The following is a 25,489-nucleotide window of genomic DNA, read 5'->3' as shown; positions in this document are numbered from 1 at the left end:
ATTTTAATTATATTACAAAGTAAATTTTGTTATGCTGTATATGTGTGTTAGATAAAGTTGTGGGAATCCTGTAACTGATACATTGAAATAAAGTGTTCAAACAAACAGATTAATTGAGATGAATCAGACAGATGGCCAGCTGCTTTAAATTAAAAGACTTAATTCAAACTCACAAAGAATTACAGCGTTTCCTGTAATGTGTTTGTTCAGGTGATCGGGAAGGGGAGCGAGAAGTCTGATGACAATACAGTGGATGAAAAGTATTTGATTGCCACATCGGAGCAGCCAATCGCCGCCTTCCTGAGAGATGAGTGGCGGAAGCCAGAAGACCTTCCCATCCGCTATGCCGGCATCTCCACCTGCTTCAGACAGGAAGTGGGCTCTCACGGCAGAGACACACGTGGGATCTTCAGGGTCCATCAGTTTGAGAAGGTCCGAGCTATTTTTATCACTGAAATAATGAATGAACAATGAAATATTAATGTCCATTTAGATGACTTGATTTCATTACAAAAATACAAGACTACTAGCCAAATCAGCATATTTTGCAGATAGTGAAGAATTTGAAGAAATTTCTCGTAATAATGAGAAGAACAAACTGTATAATAACTAAATCAGAACCTCTTTTCATTGCTTTCCAGATTGAGCAGTTTGTCTATGCCTCTCCTTATGACGGGAAGTCCTGGGAGATGTTTGATGAGATGATTGGAACTACTGAAGAGTTTTATCAGTCATTGGGAATCCCCTACCGCATTGTCAACATTGTATCAGGTTGGTTCACTTTACCCTTTATTTTCATCGAGAGTGCCATTGGGCGTCCTTTTGTTAGAAAGCAGTAAAAGCTTTTCACAGCTTCCCATAACAAAGCTTCAAATATATTGTTTGCTTTTATCTCACAGGTGCTTTGAACCATGCGGCTAGTAAAAAGCTGGATTTAGAGGCTTGGTTCCCAGGCTCCCAGGCTTTTAGAGAACTTGTGTCATGCTCAAACTGCACAGACTACCAGGCTCGCCGCTTACGAATTCGCTACGGGCAGACCAAGAAAATGATGGACAAGGTACAGTGTTTCCCATACATTGATTTATTTGTGGCGGCCCGCCACAATATCAAAACTGACCGCCACAAATAGATTTTCCAAAAGGCTTTAACTTCATTGAATAAACATGAGCACTGCAAGTTTCAAAATCGAAACCCGATGCCAGTGTTTTTATATCACTGTATTTCTGAAGGAAACCGACTGTCTTCAGAAAATTCTGGATGGCATTTTCATTTCATCTTGCATGTAATGCCTGATAAAGCAGTGTTTGTGAGCGGAGTGCTGCTTTGTGTACAACCATTACCGGGGAAACCGCTATCTCTCCCGCTCTAAAGCCTCATTCAGACTGTCAGCCCAAATCTGTGCAAATTTTGTGCAAATCCGATTGAAATCTGATCATATTTAGATAGTCTGAATGGCAACAAACTACATGAAATCCGATTTGTGTAAATCTGTTTCAAGCTACATTCGTATGTGGTTTGGAATCCTATTCAAATCGCATTTCTGGAAATCCGTTTCAGTCTGACTGCTCGGATCGGATTTAGCGTAGCTTTTTCATGTCCTCACGCCACGTACTTCCTGAGTTTCTGATGCTGCCTCACAAGACAAAATATAATGCAGTGCAACTGTGACGGCAGCATGTTGTCATGTCGTAAGACAACATCTGTATTGCAAACTGTATTGCTGTTATTGTTGTTTTTAGCGTAGGCATAACGCAACGGCATTGCCATAGAAACCAATGCACATTCCGTAAAACGAAAGAGCACGTATGGACACACAAATCTGATATGAACCATTGCGATACATTGTGTGGACACTGGACAGTCAGTTATTCAAATCAGATTCCATCTGGATATGCAGAAAATCGGATTTGGGCTGACAGTCTGAAAGAGGCTTAAATGAGCCTCCTGTTGGCAGAGAATGAATTTGCATATAAATGCCGCCACAAATAGAGTGTAAGTCTGTGGGAAACACTGAGGTACAATGCTACTCCACAGTTCTGAGTAAGGATTCTGGGTAATCTGTATTTACTGTATAATGCTGGTTTCATTGGTCATTGTGTCTGTTCTCTTAAAGGCTGAGTTTGTGCACATGCTAAATGCCACCATGTGTGCGACCACTCGTGTTATCTGTGCTATCCTGGAGAACTTTCAGACAGAGGAAGGCATCATTATTCCAGAACCTCTCAAGGCATTCATGCCTCCAGGTGAGCATCACTAAATATGGATCTACTAATCTTGATTTTGGTCAAGTTTGGCTCAGTCTTATACTAAATGTATGAAAAAAACTATGGATGGTGTTGCATATTTGTTAAAGATTATATTGAGAATCACAAGGTATTTAACAATTCTGGTTCCGCTTTCGATACTGGTTCTTCTGAATGCTTCCTGGTGCTAGAGCTGTATGTTTTTGATTTGCTATAAAGAAGTTATTCATAAGAATCATTAGTTCAGGAATCAGGCAACACTGCTTTGTGTTCTATTTTCTAAAAAAGAACCAACTCATAAAAGTAATTCCTTTGGGAATCAGATTACACTTTTTGATTTACTATGAAGAACCAGCTCATAAGAGGCATTCTTTTGGGAAATAGGCCACACTTTTCATGCTGCAAGTTCTTCATTCGCTCAAAAGAACTGACACATAAGAGAGATATGTCCTTCAGGAATGAGACCACACTGGCTACACTACATGCTTTTGGTTCGCTCAAAAGACCCGACTCATAAGAATCATTAATTTGGGAATTGGATGACATTGGTCATGCTGCATGTTTTTGATTCACTATAAAGTACCGGCTCATAAGAGTCATTCATTTGCGAATCTGACAACACTTGTGCTGCATGTTTTTGTTTCACCCAAAACAAACCAATCATAAGGTTCATTTCTTCAGTAATCAGACCACACTGGCTGTGCTGTATGTTTTTGATTCACCATAAAGATCCAGTTCATTAGAGTCATTCCTTGGCTCAAAAGATTCATTTGTTCTGCTATATCAGACTACACTGGTCATGCTGTAGTAGTAGTTGTCATATATCTCAAGATATGTGAGCTATGAATAGACTCTTTAGGTAATTCAGTGTTTGTATATTATGTTTTCTCTTATACAATATACCAACTGTCTATCTCAATATTATGGTTTCTTTACTCAGGTTTAACAGAAATGATCAAGTTTGTGAAGCCAGCCCCCATTGACCAGGAGGCAGCCAAGAAGCAGAAGAAACAGCAGGAAGGAGGGAAGAAGAAGAAACAGCAGGGTGGTGATGCTGATCTAGAGAACAAAGTGGAGAACATGTCAGTCAATGACTCCTAGACCTCCTTCAATCCCAGCCAATCATAATGGTTCTTTACAAGCCCTCTATTTTGTGTACCCTATTCACAATCATTGTCCACTGAAACTGTCACACTGTCATGTCCCTGCCTCCGTTTATTTCCTCTGGGACAGTCCTACTATGGTGCTGTCGATGGTGATGATGGTGTCATGTTAAATAATGTTATCTCACGTCATTCTCAAATCAGTTTCCTATAGAGGGATCTTTGAAATCTTCAAATAAAAATGTATGGTGACAGACATTAGCCATTAGACTGAAATGCCTTTATGGCTGTGTAATTACCTGAGGCATTGTATTATAATTCTGCTGTTCAATTAAAGGGTCATATACATGCATGGTCATAACAGTTAGTACTGGGATTATTCTGCATCAGTGCCACATTAGAGGTGGGAGTTTTAGGACTTTCTGAATGGAAATCAGTTATGGATAACAGACAGACCTCTTACAATATCCTGTCTTACAATTAATATTTGCACTATAACTTAAAGGTAATTACTGATTACTGTGCACTTACTATTCACATTTTCACAAATGTCAAAGCAGTCAAAAATGCAGCTTCCTCTCATTCACGTCCATCTTTTCCTTCATTGAAACATTACTACTTGTGATTTGTCTATAAAACAGGGAATGTTATTATATGTACAGTACTCGCTTATTATGATGCCTTGTGTGAGGAGTATGATGGCATTTGAGAATAAATCAATACCTGAAAGAGAACATTGCCTGGTGCCTGAATTATATTTTGTGCCATGCATTTGTTGAAAGTGTTAATATTGTTTTATGGGTGTTAAATGTAAAAGGTTAATAATATCTCACATCTGGTAGTTATAGTAGATAGAATAAGTTGCACACTTGTATTTGAAGTTACAAAATTGGGAATGCAAATTAACTCTCCGATTACAAGCAGCCAACATTAATATTAGTTATCTTGTGCAGGTGATTTAGAAAGTTTGTTTATTTCATATGCCTACAAAATGGACTTTTAAGCAGTTTATATTGTGATAAAAACTACACTCGTTCGCTATACACTCGTTCACATCCTCTTCATTCTCCGAGGCAGAAGTCTCCAAACTCATCCTTTCTAATCATCCTACTACTTGTCCGCTTGATCCTATTCCATCTCATCTCCTTCAAGCCATTTCTCCTGCAGTTGTACCTGCACTCACTCACATCATTAACACATCACCGTCACCTTCAAATCTACCTTGCCAAGACAGAACTGCTTGTGGTTCCAGCAAACCCATCGTTTCATCACAATTTCACCATCCAGTTAGGCACATCAACCATAACTCCTACAAAAACAGCCAGAAACCTTGGAGTTGTGATTGATGATCAGCTGACTTTCTCAGACCACATTGCTAAAACTGCCCGGTCCTGCAGATTTGCTTTATTCAACATCAAGAAGATCAGGCCCTTTCTTTCGGTACTCCTTGTTCAAGCTCTTGTTCTGTCCAGGCTGGACTATTGCAATGCTCTCTTGGCAGGCCTTCCAGCCAGTTCTATCAAACCTTTACAATTAATCAAGAACGCGGCAGCAAGATTAATTTTTAATGAGCCGAAAATAATGCACGTCACACCTCTGCAAGTTAACATCGCTTTATTGTACCATTCCAAAGAGGCACAAAATCTCTTTCACGGACTTTTACATTAAATGTTCCCTCCTGGTGGAATGACCTGCCCAACCCAATCCGAGCTGCTGAATCCTTAATCATCTTCAAGAATCGGCTAAAAACACATCTCTTCCATCTTTATTTGACCCTCTAACTCTAGCACTCTCTATTATAATTATATTCTTTAAAAAAACATGCCCCTTTTAGACTTGCACTCTATTCATTTACTAACTTATTTTCTTTAATAAAATACTAACTCTTTTTGTATTCTATTTCTTTTCTTTTTATTTATTATGCAATTAACAAAAGCAAAAAAGGCCTCTAACTTGCTCTATTCTTTTTCTGTTCTATCTGTTTTCTTTTTATTTGTTATATAAATGTGTACTACGTTAAGCTAACTGAGACTTGTTATAGCACTTGCGTATCATTGCTCTTTTGTTGATTTTGATTTGTAAGTCGCTTTGGATAAAAGCGTCTGCTAAATGACTAAATGTAAATGTAAAAACAATGCATTTTCCTCTATATAGAGTTGTGAAGAGAGACTATGTAGTTGCTATAAAATGTATTTTTCATTTAGCCTAGAACATGGGGTTAATTTGTTATCGGTTGACATTGTATTACAACAAGAATCAAAGTAAAACACTTTATTTTGTGTTTATCCAGGTTATTAGAAGTTTATCTTGTCACTTTGTATACAATACTTAGTTGGAGGTAATAAAAAAGAGATATACCTATCTTAAAACATTTGTTAACCTCTTGCTAGAAACATTACTCCCACCTGGGCTTTTGGAAGTGATTTTGATTCACAGCTGAAGCATAGTCTCAGTCATTGAACTCAATATTTATTAGATAATTTTAGACCTCTAGTTTTCCCAATTAACGTTAATGTTTTTGTTGATAGAGATAACAAACCTTGCAGTTCGTAATTTAAAACACTCCAAATAAACAAAGACGTTTTAATATAAAGTACACTTCAAACCAATCTTATAGTAGGCTTTTTTTGAGTGAAGTGAGATTATTCAGTTTTTTTTTATATATATAGTAGGTTATTTGAGTGCATGAGCGCTGACTAACTTGCGTGCTAGTAAAAAAATTAGCCTTATTGACTACAACTCCCAGAAGCCTTTACTCCAGTCGCCGATATATCATGAAATTCTATTGGCTTATTGCACTGTCGTTGGCCAATAATGTTTCAGGATACTGCCCCTTACAAACTGCCACTTCCCAACGGTAAAATGCAAATCTGTCAAACATATCGGCGCGTTTACGGAATGCTTTGTGTTCGTTTCAATTAAAGAGTAAAAATATCTCTCTTATATTAAAGATCCATTAACGGAGCTGTACCAAAAAGCGATGGGATCCGGAGAAAGCACGACCAGGAGAGTTTCTTTCGGCCTAGATGAGGATGACAGGGTGAGGATTCTGCGTGGAGTGAAGGTAATCCAACATCCCATATTTACCACCTAACGTTACCAATCATACGGGTTTACAATGCGATAATATCTGTTTTCGTGGGACTTTGTTGCGTGAATCTGCCGTCAAGTTACCCGAATGTCCTTCAGTGAACGTGTCGAGTTTGGGAAAACAGGGGACAACGTTGTTTCAGACGTCTGTCATTTCACAAAAACATGAATATAGAAATGTTTCGTCTCTAATTTAGTCCACACATGATTGACGTACGGGCTTTGGTTAATGACATCGAGTCCTCGAGGTTTGACAAACCGCTTTGGCACCTTGCTAATCTGTGCCCCTCAAGGTGTGCAGAAGTGTAATTAAAACCAAGGGCAGGTGTATAGTCGTGTCGGGACGTTCAGCGTGGTAATCTTGTAGTACTCTTCTTTAGGGAGTTGATTACAGACTGGAGAGTTGATTCTTTGAGTGACTCGAATCTTTTTTTTTTTTTTAGTTCGGTCACTAAAAGATTTGTTCAGTGGCTAATGCATTAGTTCAGTAGGTGAGGACACATGAGTCTTTAAAAAAAAAAAAAATTTTATTAAGTGCGAGTCATTAAATCATTCAACCAATTCGTTGGAAGAAACACTAAGTCTGTAGACTGAAACAAGTTATTTTTCTTTATTATAGTTTGCATGTTTACAAATCTGCAAGGCTGCTCCAGAAGGAATAATTAAGCTTTATCCTTTCTATGTGTCATATTTTTTGTTATATCGAGCATGCATTTGCTGCTTCCTAATGGTGGGAAGAATTGTATGAAATATGAGCACTCTTATAAAACTTTATAAGCTCGTTGAGGACATCTGTGTAACTTCTCCACTTTTTTGTCCTTAGCTGTCTGAAGACGTCCTACAGCGCATGAGGAATGCCAGTACTGATCCAAGACCACCTGTCAACAATAAAGAAAACCTAGGTATGACACAATATTTTCAAAAATGTTTGCAGTTTACATGCCCATTGCGTGAGTTGCAATTAGTGAGATATTTCATTTGTAATGCAGGTTAGGGATACTCATTTAAATTTTTCTGACCCTGCAGGCCAGCAGACTCGAACATCCAGCACATCTGACCCACAATCTCCAAAAACACAGGCCAGGACGACTTTTCCTGACACTAAAGAGGAGCTCAGGAAGAGGTACTGTAGTCCAGGGTTTTCAAACTGGGGTCCAAGGATCCTCAGGGGGCCAGAAAAGAGTGCTCTAGGTCACTAGAAAAGGTCACTAGAAAAGGTCACTAGAAAAAAAAAACAGTGTAAAAATTAATATATAATAAAAAATAAGTTAATAGGTATTTTTAAATTTTTATTAAAAAATTATATAAAATAAATAATAAACTTGTATTAAAATAAATACACATGTAATTAGATTAAAATGAATCAATAATACATTTTATTTAAAATAATTATACAAATTAGATTAAAATAGACAAGTAAATAAGATTATAAATAGATAGTAAATAGTATAGATAATAAAATAATACAAATAATTAAAAAAAAATAATAAACTAAATATTTTCAAAATAATATCCCAAATACTATAATTTTGGTGTAGTATACTGATTTAAATCTTAAATTGGTCTTATTCATGAAAACATATAGCTGCCTTATTAGCTTAAATTTTAGTATATAAAACTCCTGCTTTACTTTAGTATTTGGCATTGCACTCAGAGATAGGATTTAGGACTGAAAAACTATTTATACATCAACAAATCCGGGATTTACGGAACCCGTCTCACCCGCAAAGCCCTCTGCATTGCAGGTGATCCCACCCACCCGACACACAGCTTCTTCAGTCTGCTGCCATCAGGGAGGAGACTGCGGAGTCTCCAGGCCAGGACCAGCAGACTGAAGGACAGCTTCATCCATCAGGCTGTCAGGAAGCTGAACTCCCTCCCGACCTTGCCCCCCCTCCCCTCTTTTGCCCCAGGCACCACTGAACTCTTTTTCAAGCACTGAATTTTTATGCTCTACTGTTAGTGTTATCTGTATGCACCAAGGGTCTGAGAGTAACGCAATTTCAATTCTCTGTATGTATGTACTGTACATGTGGAAGAATCGACAATAAAGCAGACTTTGACTTTGACTTTTGAACAATATATTAAAATCACATAACACAGCGCCATTTTGAGCTGAGTCAACTGATCCAGTCAGTTAGACGCCACCAATATTATTCCTAAACACAGATCCACATGACACACCCTTAGTTTTAGCTCTGAAGAACCTTTCTAGTGATTACTGAATCACTCAATGTGTATTTTCAACATTTTCAACCAATTTATCTGGCATTTTTCCCAATTATGCTTATATGTATTGATAAAATATGACATGAATACTAAACATTGTAGCTCTCACAAGGGAAGAGACCTTAAATTAGAAGAGGACTAATTTTTTCCTGGATGCTGTTCAAGTGTGAATCATACTGTTGAAACAAGCTTGAGAACAAGGGACAAAACACTGACACTCTGTGGTAGGATTGAGAACTGCAGTGAGTGAATCATGGCTAGGCAACAGGCTTGTAAATAAAGCTGTGTGTGTGTGTGTGTGTGTGCGCTTGTTCAGGTATGAGCAGCAGCAGGCCATTATACAGGAGGAGTTGGCTCGCATCGCACGCAAAGAGAGAGAGGCAGCCCGGCAGGACATCACTCGAGCAGTGCAGAGAGAGCGAGTACAGACACGGCAGGAGTCTGAGAAAGCCAAACAGCTGGTGAGACTCTTCTACAAACACTTCAGCACAGCACAATACTTCAGGACAGAAGTGTAAGGACACATGCAAGCACACTCTGACTGCACTGTTCTCTGAGACAAGCAATGTAAATACTGTACATAACGTTGATTTTTTTTGTCAGTCATTGTGTCATGTAAGGACTTGAATTTCAGGGCAGTTAGGTAGCAATCATATTATCGTAAAATTGTCTTATGGCTCCATGGTGATACCTTTTTTTATGTGTGCCATGGTAATGCCATGTTTTTATAAATAATGTTTTTTACTCTTAGGCTCAATCCCAATTCTATTTTATACCCCTTCCCCTTTCCCTACCCCTCCACCTACCCCTTCCCCTTGTCCCTTGAATTAGAGTCTTTAATTACCGTTCTATATTAATGCGCTGCTTACTGAGACACACACACACACACACACACACACAAAAACAGTATTTGCATTGCCTTCCTTCTGATCCCAACGTTAGGAAAGAGTGGATGAACTTTATTTTTATGAAGAACTCGGTCCTTTGTTCACTTAATTTTATTGTGGATTCGTTTACAAACAAGGCACAATTTGACGCAGGATTTTTAGAAAGATTGAAACTAAAAGACAATGCTGTGCCGACTATAATAATGTCGCAACACACAAGTGTAACGTTTTTTTGTTTTTTTTGCGTGATCACTATTACTTTGTCTGTTAAACAGATCGTTTGATATGAGTGTTTATGCGTTTTTAACTTGAAAGAGAACGCATGTTGTGTAACTGTGAAGGATTTAGACGTAACATACACAAGTGTTAGCCAATCATAGCAGTGGGCGTTTACTTCCGAGTCTACAATCCGCCACGCCTATTCAAACGAAGCGTTCTGATGAAGGGGGTCAAAAACAGGACAGAAAATAGAATAATACTTCTAAATTATGATGTTTTTTGATGTAAAAATCTTTATAACATTTTATTATAACATAAGTGGACCTCAGAGAGCAGTACAAAATAAAAAAGCAGAGGCAGTTCGAGACCCCTTTAATGCACCAGCTTGCTTTTATAAAATGGTGTCAAAAAAACCCCAACATATGTATGTATAAATAAATTAAAAAATTACTATATTAATTAAACTGAAGTTTTAAAATCACTTTAACACATAGTGGCTTTTTGCTTTCTTAGTTTTAGCAAATATTAAACTTTGTTCAAACAGCCAAACTATTCCACAATAAATAAATATAATTAAAAAAAAAAATAAAATAATAACTTCTATTTTTATCTCCCTTATTTTCCCAGTTTGAAAGTTTTTCTCTAAAATAAAGTCCCGCAGGGGAGGAACACTCTGCCTGGTCAAGTCCCTGTCGGAGAAACACGCTACTGCTCTCTTGACACGGGTGAAATTGGCTTCTTTGAATTCCACTTAGTTTTTTCCTTTGTCCCGACTTTCACTTCCTCTCATCCACTTATTCAGGCCCTTTAGGGATTGTGTCCCTTCACTTTTGGGCCCCTGGAGGGGCCACCTTATCTAGTCTATACGAGTTTTACATCATATGTCGTCGTCTTGTAGACATTGGATTGAAGGACTGTGTGTGTGATGTTGTACATGATGGTCTGTGCCTGAGGATCCTGTGGTACGTCTTGTTGGTGTGTCTTATCTGAGCTCTGACATGTTCTGGACACTTAATAGAAAAGCTTCCCCTGGGCTCAAGCTTTGAAGAGTAAACGTGTGTGTCTGTCTATGTGTGTGTGGAGGCAGGTTGTGAAGGTAATTATGTCTCAATCCTCCTATTCAGCCCTGAACATCTCTCTTTCTCTCTCAACCTCTCTCAGTGTCTTATTAGCAGACTGCGATAAAGTCTCGAGACATGTTTTTTAACAGTTGAACTTACATTAATTTTACATAGCTTTCTAAACATGCTGCTCTCTCGTGCTAGACGCGAGTGCAGCGTTGATCGATGTCCCTTCCCTCTATAAAATGCGATGAATATGCGTTCTGTGTGAACGGCTTGGTTTCTGTTTTGATGTAAATAACATCTTCCCCGCATTGATTGTTCTCTTTTTCCGCAATATTTTGAATGAACAACGTAGCAGCGCCGCATCTAGTGGGTTCAACTGTTTAGGCTAACAAATTACATCGTCGTCGCATTTTGTGCGCCACTGATAAAAGGCTGCCTGACACACACCTAAAATTTGGATTTTTATTTTAAATTCGACGAATATTCGAAATTCGAATTTTTTTTGACAGCCTTAATGGCCAGATGTCACCACAAGCCTCAGCTGTGATTCTGATGTTTGTGTAGAGTTTAGTATGGATTTTACACCAGTAAAAGATTTTGCTTCACTACCAAATTATGTATTTGACATTTATTATTTTGGTGTTATTTATATTCTTTAAAAATATTTATCAATATTTGAATTGGCTTTTATTTTTATTATGTTATTTATTTTATTTAAGGTTTTAGTAGTTGTTACATGATTGTTTTCCATTTTTATTAGCTTGTTTTTTAAAAATTTTTATTTCAGTTTTAGTTTAAGTAATTTAAGTGTTTCAACTTTAACTTCATTTAAACTTAAAACCTAATTCCAGTTAGTTGCCAAGATAACACTTATACTGTTATTCACCAATGAGGCATTAATTTGATCAAAAGTGATGGCAAAGACATTAATAATGTCTAACTCAAATAAATGCTGTTCTTTTGAACTTTGTATTCATCAAATAAAAATCTTGAATGAAAAATATATTGTGGGTTCCACAAAAATATTGTTTTCAACAGTGATAATATTAAGAAATGTTTCTTGAGCAGCAAGTCGAAGAATTTCTGATCATGTGACATTGGAGTAAATGTGCTGAAAATTCAGGAATAAATTACATTTAAAACATATTAAAATAGAAAACAGTTATTTTAAGTTGTAGTAATGTTTCACAATATTTTGTTTTCTACTGTATATTTGATTAAATTATTGTGAGCATAAGAGACGTTTTTTTCAAAAACATTGAAAGCTATTTTACCAGCACCAAACTTTTGAATGATGAGTGTAGGTCCAGATATATGTAACATTATAAACATGACTGAAGAACATTTACAGTGCATAAACAGCAATACAATACATAATATATGTGCTAATAAGTAACTCAAACTCAAGAGGTCATACTCTTGGCCAAATATTATATTACTAATGCTGGGTACACACTAAAAGATTTTTAAAATCTTCTAAGATCTTCAAAATGTGAGAGACCACAAACATGAGGACAAAAAATCCTAGATTTAACCGTTTTGCTCCTGTAGTGTGTTGTGTGCCGCGATGTTCCCCCCACACATCAGGTTTTCTCGATTGGGGCGCCTCCGACGTTCTTCTGAGCAGATTCAGTCACTCTTAACATGCCTCACACCACAGGAAAATCTGATAAAATAATCTTTAGAACCACCAAGATAATCCGGACATTACCTAGGATTGTCGGAAGGGGAGGAATCGGCCCAAAATCAGCCCGATTATCTTGTGGTGTGTACCCAGCATAAGTGACAGATGAGCAGATTATTTAAATAGATTTTATTTAACAACAAATAGTACTCTGGAACAAAAGATATTTCATGTTTTCTCCGCCCATTTTTTTAGCCATTCTACTGATACACTGTTATATGGTCTGTGGTTTTTTACTATTTAAAATGTATTATTTAAAAGTACAAACCTACAACCCATCAGTGGAGAACCATGGTTTTACACCCTGTATGTGGATCGTAAGATGCTCTGTCTGTGATACCAGCCTCTGTGTGATGTAGATGTAATGGGAAGTCCTATCATTAATCAGAATGAAGCCGTGACATGGCAACTCCTCTCTGTTCTGCTGGTGCGTTTCAGAGTGCAACATCAAGGTCTGTGCCTCTGAATATTCATGATTATCAATAATGTCTTGATCACTGGAGACCTCTCTTGTTAAACATGAGTCATGGTGAGATATCAGCTCAGTCATCTGAGGAGGAATTGATCCTTTGCTATCTGTTTCATGTGAAAGGATGTTAAAATATTGATATGAAAGTGTTATCGTAATAAATATTAGTAGTGTCTTCCAGTAAATAATGACAGCATGAATGCACCATGATTTGGTATTTTTACTCTGCATTGAAGTTGAATTGAGTGGCAGTAGTGTACAGTATTTTCTGTCTTGTCTGTTGCTGTGTTGTAGTACATGATTGATCACCAGACATTTGAATAGGGTTTTCAGTAAGGATGCAACGATACCATTTTTTCAGAACCGATTCGATCCAATACCAAAAATTCTGAGTATCGGACAATTCTGATCCGATCCGATACCAGCGCAGTTTTTTTTTAAATCTATGTAGAATTTCTATACTTCTGTGGGTTGACCTGACCCCCCACACATCAGGTTTTCTCGATTGGGGCGCCTCCGACGTTCTTCTGAGCAGATTCAGTCACTCTTAACATGCCTCACACCACAGGAAAATCTGATAAAATAATCTTTAGAACCACCAAGATAATCCGGACATTACCTAGGATTGTCGGAAGGGGAGGAATCGGCCCAAAATCAGCCCGATTATCTTGTGGTGTGTACCCAGCATAAGTGACAGATGAGCAGATTATTTAAATAGATTTTATTTAACAACAAATAGTACTCTGGAACAAAAGATATTTCATGTTTTCTCCGCCCATTTTTTTAGCCATTCTACTGATACACTGTTATATGGTCTGTGGTTTTTTACTATTTAAAATGTATTATTTAAAAGTACAAACCTACAACCCATCAGTGGAGAACCATGGTTTTACACCCTGTATGTGGATCGTAAGATGCTCTGTCTGTGATACCAGCCTCTGTGTGATGTAGATGTAATGGGAAGTCCTATCATTAATCAGAATGAAGCCGTGACATGGCAACTCCTCTCTGTTCTGCTGGTGCGTTTCAGAGTGCAACATCAAGGTCTGTGCCTCTGAATATTCATGATTATCAATAATGTCTTGATCACTGGAGACCTCTCTTGTTAAACATGAGTCATGGTGAGATATCAGCTCAGTCATCTGAGGAGGAATTGATCCTTTGCTATCTGTTTCATGTGAAAGGATGTTAAAATATTGATATGAAAGTGTTATCGTAATAAATATTAGTAGTGTCTTCCAGTAAATAATGACAGCATGAATGCACCATGATTTGGTATTTTTACTCTGCATTGAAGTTGAATTGAGTGGCAGTAGTGTACAGTATTTTCTGTCTTGTCTGTTGCTGTGTTGTAGTACATGATTGATCACCAGACATTTGAATAGGGTTTTCAGTAAGGATGCAACGATACCATTTTTTCAGAACCGATTCGATCCAATACCAAAAATTCTGAGTATCGGACAATTCTGATCCGATCCGATACCAGCGCAGTTTTTTTTTAAATCTATGTAGAATTTCTATACTTCTGTGGGTTGACCTGATCATCACTCTTGTGTGTGTTAAACGCAATCTGCTAAATATAGACAACTTAATTTTAATGAAAAATAACAAATGAAAAATATATAATCATAATCTATGACAAAAAATACTATTATAATAAACTAGTGGATAATTCACCAGAAAAATCATGGGTGCACAATAATTTTATAAAAACATTAAACTAAACTAAACATTTAGTGAAACATTATTTAGTGGGGAACAAATAAAAGTTAATAAGTGTAGGACTAAATCTGGTAAAATGTTACAGATTGCTCTTTTTGTATTGTTGTAAAATACATTCATGAAAAACAAGTAGCCTAAATATATATATAAAATATATACTATAAAATTAATAGACATTTCTTTTAAATGCAAAGCACATTAATGAAGGCAGCAACATATGATATATAGAACAGAACAAAAAAGTACATGCCAAATGTTCTCAAGGAAAAAAAAATCTCTCAACTAATATAGTAAAATATACACGAGTCAGTTGGTACTGCATTATAATATTGAAGGTTAAAATTGACTGATTTGATACTGATACTACTGCTTAAATTGCACTTAATGAAGTTTTCATAATAATTAAAGTTACAATTACTTCAGTTTGAAGTAATTGAAGTACAATTACTTCACTACACATTTAAATAGTGGCTGTCATAAAAACTTGGATGGATTTATTCAAACATAAATAAAACCTTAAAGAACAGTAAAAAATTATAATGAATGTTATATGGTGCATATATTTAGCAAAATGCCCTTCTCTACAGTTTATTTTTCTGGCTGACTAACGAGTTTATGGTCACCAAATATGCTTTCTGAGGTAAATGTGATGTTACATGAATTGTTTACAAGCTGTTATATTGACGTCTTTGCGCGGCTGAAACACTGATTGAGCGATTACATGAGACAGGATACGGATTGTAAAGTTGTACTCTTTCTTTTAACTTGCCTTCGGATGTGTAGTCATGTTTATTTTGTGCTGAAACAGGTATTAAAGGCACAATATGTAAGATTTTTTAATTAAAATATCCAAAAACCACTAGAACAGTGTTATATATTTTGCTGACTTGTGCACTTACATTATCCCAAATGTTTCGAAGAATGTTTAAATCCAGAGAAATAAGCAATTTTAACTAGTGACACGTAGGGCTGGGTATCGAGTTCGATACTTTTTAGGCACCGACCGAATTGCCTCGATACCATCGAGTATCGAAAAACGTCTCGTCGTTCGGTACCAAATTTCGATACCTAAGGGGTTAATCTCATCAACGTCAGTAAGGCGCAGATCGATCAGTGTTTGACATCCGCGAGAGCGATTCGAAAGCGCACGGAGCAGTCTGCTCTCTTTAGCTCTCGTGGTACTGTAATACACCGATCGGTCTGCACAGTCGGTCCGGTTTGCTAAACGTTCTGTAATTTATTAGTCGGTATATAATACAGCATGTGGTGTGTGCCATGCCTCATCTTATTCGTTTTTGTTAATAAACGTTTTGTAAGCTAGTTTGTCATTGTATCTTACTGATTTATTGTTGTTGTGCTTTTTAATTAAGAGTAACAATGAATCCATCTTTTGTTTTGGTCTTAAAAAAATGAAAGGTGTGTAGATGTATGTAAGCAAAACAGTAGCTGAGTTTCCATCACCCTGCTTTTATGCACATTTTAAAGTATCGCATCAAAATCGAGTGATGGAAACACTGCATTTAGAATAAAAATGGCTAAAAAAAAAAAAAAATTTGCAAAAAAGATTTTATGCTCGCTTGAGGTGGTTTTTGACTTATGTGAAAAAGAGTTAATGCGAATAATGGGAGATGGAAATGCATTTTGCGAATAAATTCCTCCAAGTGCATCAAAAAAGTCATGTGACTTTGCGCTATGGGACGGCAAATCCTGACTAACCAGCGGATTGATCTTGTTCCACAGCATCTGAAATGTTGTTATATGGTCATTCGGAAATGCCCGAGCAAAGTCTGTCATCAAAGTATTTCTGTATAATTGCCTCCCAGAACTGTTAAACGACTGCGTTCCCAAACAGCAGCATCCACCTCCAAAAGCAATAACCGCATTCATTGTGTTTTGTCTGCTCGTTCTGAGGTGCAAGTAATTTATTATATAGGAAAGTTATTATATTCAGTAGCTTCTCATACTTTTCTTAGTGATGTATAGTGCCAGTTTATCAGGAAGTGATGATTTTGTTCTCTTTGACTCGTTGGATGGAAACGGTGCTTGTTCGCAAATGTTTTGTGCGATATTCCAATTTTGCGCACAAGTTAAATACGCAACTTTGGATGGAAACCCAGCTAATGACAACAAGATCGTGAATTCGAAAGTGAAAGCATCCGAAGCCCGCGGCTTAACACAGCAAAAGAGAAACTCCCATTCACAAAATTAAAATCACAAATAATACTACTGATGATAAAGAGCAGGTTGAATGTTAACCACTTTCGTTTCCATATAACTATAAACTATGATAAAAGTTCATCAGCATGCATTGAATAATCCCATGTTGTAGCGCAAAAAAAATATTGTGACCAAATCATGTGCTTGTGCGACCAGCTGAGAAAGTTAGTTGCAAAAGAGCGACCAGTGGGAAGAATGAGTCTGGAGCCCTGTATAGGCTATACAGTACATGAAAAGCAAACTGGTGCTCTTCTGTTTCTTTTGGTCAAACTACGCCTTTGTCTATTTGTTTATTTTGAATACGCGCCCTCTAGCGGTGAAAATTACATATTGTGCCTTTAATGTGGAGGAAATGATTAGTTCACGTGCGTCTTGCGCTGCCGCGTCTGTTGAACTGAGGCGCTACAGCGATCTGTCAGTCCACATTTATCAGCGCCAAAACGGCATTTATTGTTTGAATACTGCAATACAATGGACAGAATTTGAAATCTGAGACTTTGTTTCATATTAAAAGTACCAAAGCACAATGCTTATTGCGATATATTGGATGGGAGGTGCGCTTCAAAGTTCCATCCATTAACTGAAAACAGGCTAGGGTAATCGATTCTTGGGATTTAAGAATCGATATCGTTCCGTAAAAATGAGAAACGATTCATATCGAAATATCGATATTTTTTACCCAGCCCTATTTTACACCGAGCAAAACATTTACTTAAAAGTTTAAAAATGTATACCTGTGAAGTGTGAACTGTGAACCTATTCACTATGGCAGGGTTTCCCTGTGGGTTTGAACTTGCCGTGAACTGTAGGAGGTATGTGAGTTAAAGAAAATGTAGTAATTAATAAACAAGTAAAATTAAAAACAATCAAAATCAACCACTTACTAAAAATAATTGAAATGTTCGTTAACATGCATGTGACAATTAACCAACATTGTACAGCGAAAATTTTCATTTTTTTTCTCCTAATTTTGTTTTTGTTCAATCCAACAGATTTGTTTTGCTCTTGATGTGAATCGCTTTAAATTTAGGTAAGATAAATCCTATTCAAACAAAAATTATATCGCAACAGCATTCCTAAGGAATCTTTCACACTGAGGATGATAATTTTTAATTCCCATTTTTGTTTATATTCAGTTCAGCGTTTATTTGGTTTGAATAGCTTTGCATTTGTGACACTTTGTTTGTTTTGCTTTTTTGTTTTTGCTCTCAGTTTTGTCTAACTGATTTGTTTCACTCTGTGAACACCTTTTGTGTTTCTGATTCGTAGTGTCTTATTGTTTACATATATATATATATTTTTTTTTTTCAGATTTTTTCACTTTTAGGGGGAATAGCTTTGCATTTGCATTATCATTTTACCTTTTCATTACACTGATTTGTTTTGTTCTCCGTGAGAATACATTTGCGTATTGAATAAATGAACTGAATGAATTGTATGAATAAGTTCCTTTTTCATTTAACAGCTTTTTTGCTCTTAGTGTGAATGTTTTCCATTTTTGATACATTTTGTTCTTTCATTTACATTTTTTTTTGCTCCCAGTGTGAATACCTTTACGCATGTTTAGCTTTTTTGTTTCCCTCTCAGTGGGACAATCTTTGCATTTGTAATACCTTAACTATTTTTTTTAGTCAGTGTGAATATCTTTGTTGTTTTGCCTTTCATAACACATTTATTTCACTACATAAAATAGAACTGTAAAGCTTCCATTTGTAGTGCTTTAGTTTCTGTTTTTGCTTTCAATATTTGATAACTGCTTCACATCAAGAATTGCTGTTCTCTAAGATATTGTCTTCCAGAAAGAGGACAGTACAAATGTATTAAAATGCAGTAATGTGTCACCTCCGCCCCTGCGCTCGCACTCAGACTACAGGAACACTCTTCCTGTGAAATGCACCATTCACTGTCTGTTCATCTCTTTCCTTACTTCCTCCATCCATCTGCCAGGGTCTATGCGGCTGCCCTCCATGAGCTCTCACTGTACATGACAAGCCTTCATAAGATTAATAAAAAAATAATGTAGAGAGTTGAGGGATAAAGGGAGAGAGAGGGGCGAACTGTGGGTAATTTCTTTGCTCTTAAACGCATTAATGCCATTCCCTGGCCTGTTGGCGGGGAGAGGTGATAAGTTGCATTTGCATTTGGCACTCTCTTTCCACAGTTCCATTAAATAGCTCGTCTCATTAACACCGCTTCAGGCTCGCCGCTGAGCTGCCCGCCTGCTCCTCTAGCTCAGTTGTTACTTATGCATGAGAGATGCTAAAATAATCGAGTGCATCTATGCCTAGCTTATCTCTCTGTGATAAGGACTCTGATCCTTTTCCAACCTCTCGTATCTGATTTTGCGTCAGATGAATGATGTTTTTGTGTACTTGCGATGGTGTGACATCATTGCACAAAGCTTCACACTTGTGTGTGAATGGAGGCTGTGGGGCTCACTTCCTTTTGTTCAATATAATCAGGTTGTGCAGTAATTCAGTTTTACAGTCGATTACCATAATGTATACATTCTCCTGATGAATATTTTGGTGTTACACTAGTATTTCTTTGGCATCTTTAAATGTTTCTTTTCTTTGAAGATAATTCAGTTCATATAATAAAAATAGTGTAAATTCTGTTGTTAGACACTAGATGGCGGAATAACTCTTTAACACAATGTCAGTGTTTTAATGTCTGCCAAATCTCAATACAACGCCCAAGAGGTTTTCAGTGCTAATTGGTATTGTAAAATGTTTCTGGTACATTATTACAGTATTTAAATTTGGAGTAGTAGTCAATGTTTTTGTTACCACTATCAATCTTGAAGTGAGAAAACAGAGTGGTTTTAGCTCATGAGAGTAAATTGAAGCAAGCAAGACAGACTTACAGCTCTCAGGTGTTGATTCATCTGGTTTGCCTGAGACTCTGTTAACGTGAGTAGCTGCGCTAGATTTATAGGATCAGTTTTTGCCATGATTTTCTTCATTTCTGATCTGGTCTGCTGTATAAAAAGTAATCTTTACAATGAACAATACACGTTTTCTATTTGAACATTTTTAAAAATATAGTTCACTCCTGTGATGACAAAGCTGAATTTTCAGCACTATTACTCCAGTCTTCAGTGTCACATGATCTTTCAGAAATCATTCGAATATGCTGATTTGGTGCTCAAGAAACATTTCTTATTATCAATATTGAAAACAGTTATGCTGTTTATGTTATACTTGCATATTTTTGTGGAAACCTTGATACACTGCCATTCAAAGGTTTAATAAAAAAAGTAAAGTTGATAATTTTATTCAACAAGGACGCATTAAATTGATTAAAAGTGACAGCAAAGGCATTTATAATGTTAGAAAAGATATCTATTTCAAATAAATGCAGTTCATTTTAACTTTCCAATCATCAGAGTATCCTAAAAAAAAATTGTATTACGGTTTCCCTAAAAATATGATGCAACACAACCGTTTTAACATTGATAGGGAATGTTTATTGCACCAAATATCATCAACTTAAACTCATTCAGAAAGTTCATAAATTAAAAATTAAACAACTGAACACACTGTAGAAACTGTAGTTTCACTAAAAAGCATTTGTATGCTCTCTCTCTATATAATATATACATACATAATATTGAATATGAAGATTTAGTAAAACTACTGTATTCATGTGTGTGCGTTAAATATGAGTTGTGATTTCCATTGTAAATGAAAGATTTATCTTTTCATCATAGCTGTGAAACTTCAGCCTCATAATACACCTCATCACAGACATCAACATTTCCCCCTCAGCCTCCAACAGAAGATAACAATAAGCACATTCCTTGTGAACAATTCATTTCTTCGTTTATTTATTTGCCTACTTTCATCTCCCCTCACCGTGCAGTTTATCAGAGAAGCTCAGTGTGAGTAATCCGGTGCGGCAGGAGAGAGAGAAGAGAGTCGGTCTGGTAGCAGAGTCCTATCAGTAATTGTAATCTCAGGCCTGACATCTTCCTGCATGCAAAGCCGTTAAGACTCCCGCGCTCTCTGAGCTCAAGCCAGGCCAGAGCTCAGGTAATTGCCAGCGAGGCCCTCGGCAGGCAGGTGGAGTGGATAGATTTTATCCGGTGCTCTCTGCACCGTTCCTTCCACTCTAGCGTCGCTGTTGGAGCAGGAGTCTGGGATAAGAGGGAATTAGGTGCAGGATTAGGTCTTGTGTTGTCTCTGTGTTTGTAAGTGTTTACTTATCACTCTGTCGGAAGGGCTTTTTTTTGAGTGTCACAGGTTTTTCTGGTAAGCGTCTTTGTGCCAGTTGAGAATGATTTTCTTGTTTCCGTGTCAACCTCAAAATGCCAGTGTTTATGACAAAAGTATGAACAGTTTGTTATTTTTAACTTATTTTTTTTTTACTTTTTGTGACTTTTATTAATTGACCACAAAATTATTTGTTGGAACAAATGGAACAAAACAAGGCTCAATACAAACCTGTGTTTCCTAGACTCAACATGAAAGTTGAGCATTTTGAATATCTGTTTTTGTACTTTATTGACAGTGAAATGAAGAATAGACCAGAAATTATCTTGCAGTATACAAATAATTTTTGCTGCATACAAACTTGTATGAGCACCAAGGCTGAACAAAGTGATTTTTTAAGGAACATTTTAAGAGAAAAGTTTTTTTTTTTTCTCTCTCTTTTTGGACTTTTTTTTTGTCACTTTAATTTACCTCAGAATTTGTTTGTCTGTCTGGACTATTGTTTTTACATACTTCAATTTGACAGATAAATTAAAGAGGAGACAGGAAGTAATCTGGCAAGAGCCAAATGTGACCTAGGACCACAAAACCAGTCTGTATCTCAGCCAAATATTGTCCTATCCTAACAAACCATACATCAATGGAAAGCTTATTTATTCAGCTTTCTTTATTCAATTTAAAAAAATTGACCCTTATGACTGGTTTTGTGCTCCAGGTTCACAAATAACTTTTGCTGCATTCAAACCTGTGTTTCCGGTTATGAGCATCAAGGCTTAACATGTCCAAAACATGTGCTTACCACTAGGCCACAACCAGGCTGCCAGGTGGAGTACTAGAAAATTAGTTTGGAAGAGAAAGTTTGTTTTTTGAACTTTTTTGTCACTTTTATTGACTGCAAAGTCAAAAAAGGAAATAGAGCTGGAATTATTTGAGTAGAGAGGAAATGGGATTGAATATGTATTTGAACCTTCATTTCCTATATGAGCACCAAAACAACAAAGTTGAGTTTCTCTGTACATTTTGCCACTTTAATTGACCTTAGAAATGGGAGTTTGTCTGTTTTTTGGACTTATTTTGACACCTTTATGAACAGTGAAATTAAAGACATTATCTGGCAAAAGTCATGTAAGTTTGTCTGCATTCAAACTTGTTTCCTGTATGAGCACCAAGGCTCAAGAAGTCTGAAACATGTGCTAGCTAGGCTTTTTTCCAGGCTTCCTTTAAGAGAAGTAGAAAATTATTTTGTTTTTGGACTTTCTTTCACTTTTATTGACTTTAAGATTAGAAAGGAGACAGGTCAGGAAATTATTTGAGCAGAGAGAGGAAATAAGATTGTAGCTGGATTTAAACCTTCATTTCCCATATGAGCGCCAAAATTGCACCACATGTGATAACTACTAGCCCACATCTTTTACAGGTTCTTTTGAGAATTTTAAGAGAAAAGTTCAACTTTTTTTTTCAGGAAATTATTTGAGCAGAGAGAGGAAATAAGATTGTAAGCTGGATTTAAACCTTCATTTCCCACATGAGCGCCAAAATTGCACCACATGTGATAACTACTAGCCCACATCTTTTACAGGTTCTTTTGAGAATTTTAAGAGAAAAGTTCAACTTTTTTGTTATTTTTATTGACCTCAAAATTTGAAATGGGGCAGGAAATTATTTTGGGAGAGAGAGAAGATAGAACTGGGACTAAACCTACATGTGTTAACTTGCTAGGCAACAATGTTCCTTGAGCATTTTAAGAATAAAAAAGTACAACTGTGATAGATGGAGAACAGTATCATTTAGGAGCAGGTGACCCCTGAAGGCGGTCAGGATTATGAGTGCTAGCTGTACGCTTTACCCGCCATTCAATAAAGGAAGATGAGCACATTAAATTTTTATACCTCATGAGCACTTGACCGTTCCGGGCTGATTCCTGTGTCTCTCCCTCTGGTGCCGAACGAATCCCGACCCTCTGTCAAATAGTTCCTCTAGATTTGTCTTGTTGCTCTAATCTCTTTTCCCTCATGTCATCAATATCACGTTCGAGACCCTGCTCGAAAATGACATCGGCTCTCTCTGACACGGTGGTCGGATCGGGCTCAGATAAGAGGCATAACGCCGGCAGAGAAATTATTCATGGCAACGGCACGAGAGAAGCAAGTGGCCCTTCCTTCTCCTCCCCAGACGACTGCAGCGGCGTGCACTCTGGGTAGTCAGTTTGAATATTAAGTGCTAATTTATTGCTTAGCCGGGAGCTACGTGTTAAATAAACGCAGACGAGTAAATAGACGAGGAAAGCGGGAGGGAAGCTGTGCCCAGATATCAGATGGCAACGCAGCACATCCAACCTAGAGGGGATGACGGAGTATAAACACACCGCAGGACACAACCGATGCAGCGTGAGTGTGTATGTGTGTGTGTGTTTGTGCAAGAGACGAATCTGAGAATATGCGACAACTGTTACTCATGGCAAGTTTCAGTCACATAGCCTTGAAATTAAATTAAATTAAATGAACCTGAATCAGTTTTTCATATGACACAGGTTAATCAATAGCCGTCTGGTAAGACCGTTATCTGGACGTTTCATACGAGGAGAGCATTTAATTGCGGATTATCATTACCAGAGGTAGTAATAAATAGAAATGAGCTGTTTTAATGATGTTTTCTAACGTGGTTTCGGACTGAAACATTTTAACAACTAAACCTCATTTTCGTTCTGGAAACACGTAACACTGAAACTTTAAGTGTACTTGAGAACTGGCAGAGTTAGATGCTGTAATGCAGTGACTCTCAACATTTTTGACTCCACAGGCCCTGAATGTTCACAGGAATAATCAAAGACCTCATGACTTCTCCAGCTTTTTACTGGAAAAGGATTGAGAATAAGGATTGAAAATAGTTTTTTTCTCAGAGTTTCTACCTGAAGATCGGCATGGCTGTAAAAATGTATATTCATTATAAAAATGCCAATGAAGTTAGAAGTTTTTATTCATTTACATGACTTTTCCAGCTTTAGAAATCACACTTCTCAAATTAGGCTACCTCATATATCCAGGTTTTTCAAGACTGTGTAAATCCTGGCTCTTTAAAGAAAAAAAAAAAATTCTAACCAGGGTTATTATTATAACTAAAACTAAAACCATAAAAAAATATTTTTGATACTTGAAATAAAATAAACTTTAACTTAAATAAAATGAAATATTAAATTAAAACTACTACTGTTGAACTATTATACTTATTATACTTATTTCAACTAGTTGCCAAGGCAGTATTTCTCTCTTTCATTTAGCATAACTTGATGTACTAAAACAACTAAAATAAAAATTTATAAAAAAACAATGTAGACATTTGATAAACTAATAAAAATGACAAAAACACAATTTTTACATTTTATTTTGATTTATTTATTTATTGCCGTTTTTGCCTTTATTGTGATAAGATATTTAAAATTAAGATAAGAATAAGATATTTAGACCGGAAGCGAGGTGGGAGAGAGGGGGGATAGGATCTGGAAAGGTCTGCAAGCTGGGACTCCAACTTGGGATGCCCGAAGCGCAAAGGTGCTATACAGGTGCATCTCAAAAAATTTGAATATCGTGAAAAAGTTCATTTTTTTGTAACATTTCAAAAAGTGAAACTTTCATATATTCTAGATTCATTACATGTAAAGTAAAACATTTCAGTGCTAAAGTCCTGCTGGAAAAGGAAATCAGCATCTCCATAAAGCTTGTCAGCAGATGAAAGCATAAAGTGCTCCAAAATCTCCTGGTAGATGGCTGCATTGACTTTGGACTTGAATAAAACACAAGGACCAACACCAGCAGACGTCACGGCACCCAAATAATCACTGACTTCAGAAACTTCACACTGGACTTCAAGCAGCTTGGATTCTGTGCCTCTCCAGTCTTCCTCCAGACTAAAATGTACTTTTATCTGAAAAGAGGACTTTGGACCACAGAGCAACAGTCCAGTTCTTTTTCTCCTTAGCCCAGGTAAGATGCTTCTGACATTGTTTCTGTTTCAGAAGTGGCTTGGTAGCCCTTTTCCTGAAGACGTCTGAGCGTGGTGACTCTTGATGCACTGACTCCAGCTTAGTAAAACATTTCAAAAGTTTTTTTGTTTTAATTTTGATGATTAGAGCTTACAGCTCATGAAAGTCCTGTAAATACTAATATTTCCTAAGATCCATAAAAAAAAGGATTTGCAAAACAGAAAAGTTCAAGTTCTTTAAAGTATGTTCATTTATGCACTCAATACTTGGTCGGGGCTCCTTTAGCACAAACTCCAGCATCAGTGAGATGTGGCATGGAAGCGATCAGCCTGTGGCACTGCTGAGGCACTATTGAGCCTTCAGCTC

General features: G+C 36.8%; 2 protein-coding genes across 5 annotated transcripts in view; both read left to right on the top strand.

Moving 5' to 3' along the window:
• sars1 (seryl-tRNA synthetase 1) overlaps nt 1-4,080 on the top strand; it is a 12,121-nt gene extending 8,041 nt beyond the window's left edge. Inside the window, exons 7-11 of one of the 2 annotated variants that reach the window (XM_016521064.1) lie at nt 211-432; nt 642-771; nt 900-1,057; nt 2,114-2,243; nt 3,184-4,080. In XM_016521064.1, coding sequence (XP_016376550.1) covers nt 211-432; nt 642-771; nt 900-1,057; nt 2,114-2,243; nt 3,184-3,344 — 801 coding nt within the window. In that variant the 3' untranslated portion in view covers nt 3,345-4,080. Of the gene's footprint in view, nt 1-210; nt 433-641; nt 772-899; nt 1,058-2,113; nt 2,244-3,170 lie in introns of both variants that reach the window. The other variant, XM_016521065.1, reaches the window with a different exon arrangement.
• Nucleotides 4,081-6,131: 2,051 nt separating this feature from the next.
• The window catches only part of LOC107715026 (MICOS complex subunit mic25a-like), an 82,649-nt gene continuing 63,291 nt past the window's right edge, over nt 6,132-25,489 (top strand). For 2 of the 3 annotated variants that reach the window (XM_016521063.1, XM_016521062.1), the window contains exons 1-5: nt 6,133-6,203; nt 6,298-6,410; nt 7,260-7,338; nt 7,463-7,559; nt 8,982-9,126. In XM_016521063.1, coding sequence (XP_016376549.1) covers nt 6,161-6,203; nt 6,298-6,410; nt 7,260-7,338; nt 7,463-7,559; nt 8,982-9,126 — 477 coding nt within the window. In that variant the 5' untranslated portion in view covers nt 6,133-6,160. Of the gene's footprint in view, nt 6,204-6,297; nt 6,411-7,259; nt 7,339-7,462; nt 7,560-8,981; nt 9,127-25,489 lie in introns of all 3 variants that reach the window. The other variant, XM_016521061.1, reaches the window with a different exon arrangement.

The sequence above is a fragment of the Sinocyclocheilus rhinocerous genome, unplaced genomic scaffold, assembly GCF_001515625.1.
Source record: "Sinocyclocheilus rhinocerous isolate Xijiao unplaced genomic scaffold, SAMN03320098_v1.1 scaffold28, whole genome shotgun sequence".
NCBI lineage: Eukaryota > Metazoa > Chordata > Actinopteri > Cypriniformes > Cyprinidae > Sinocyclocheilus > Sinocyclocheilus rhinocerous.
Note: the sequence above shows the minus strand (reverse complement) of the source record. Positions and strands in the feature narration are given on the sequence as shown.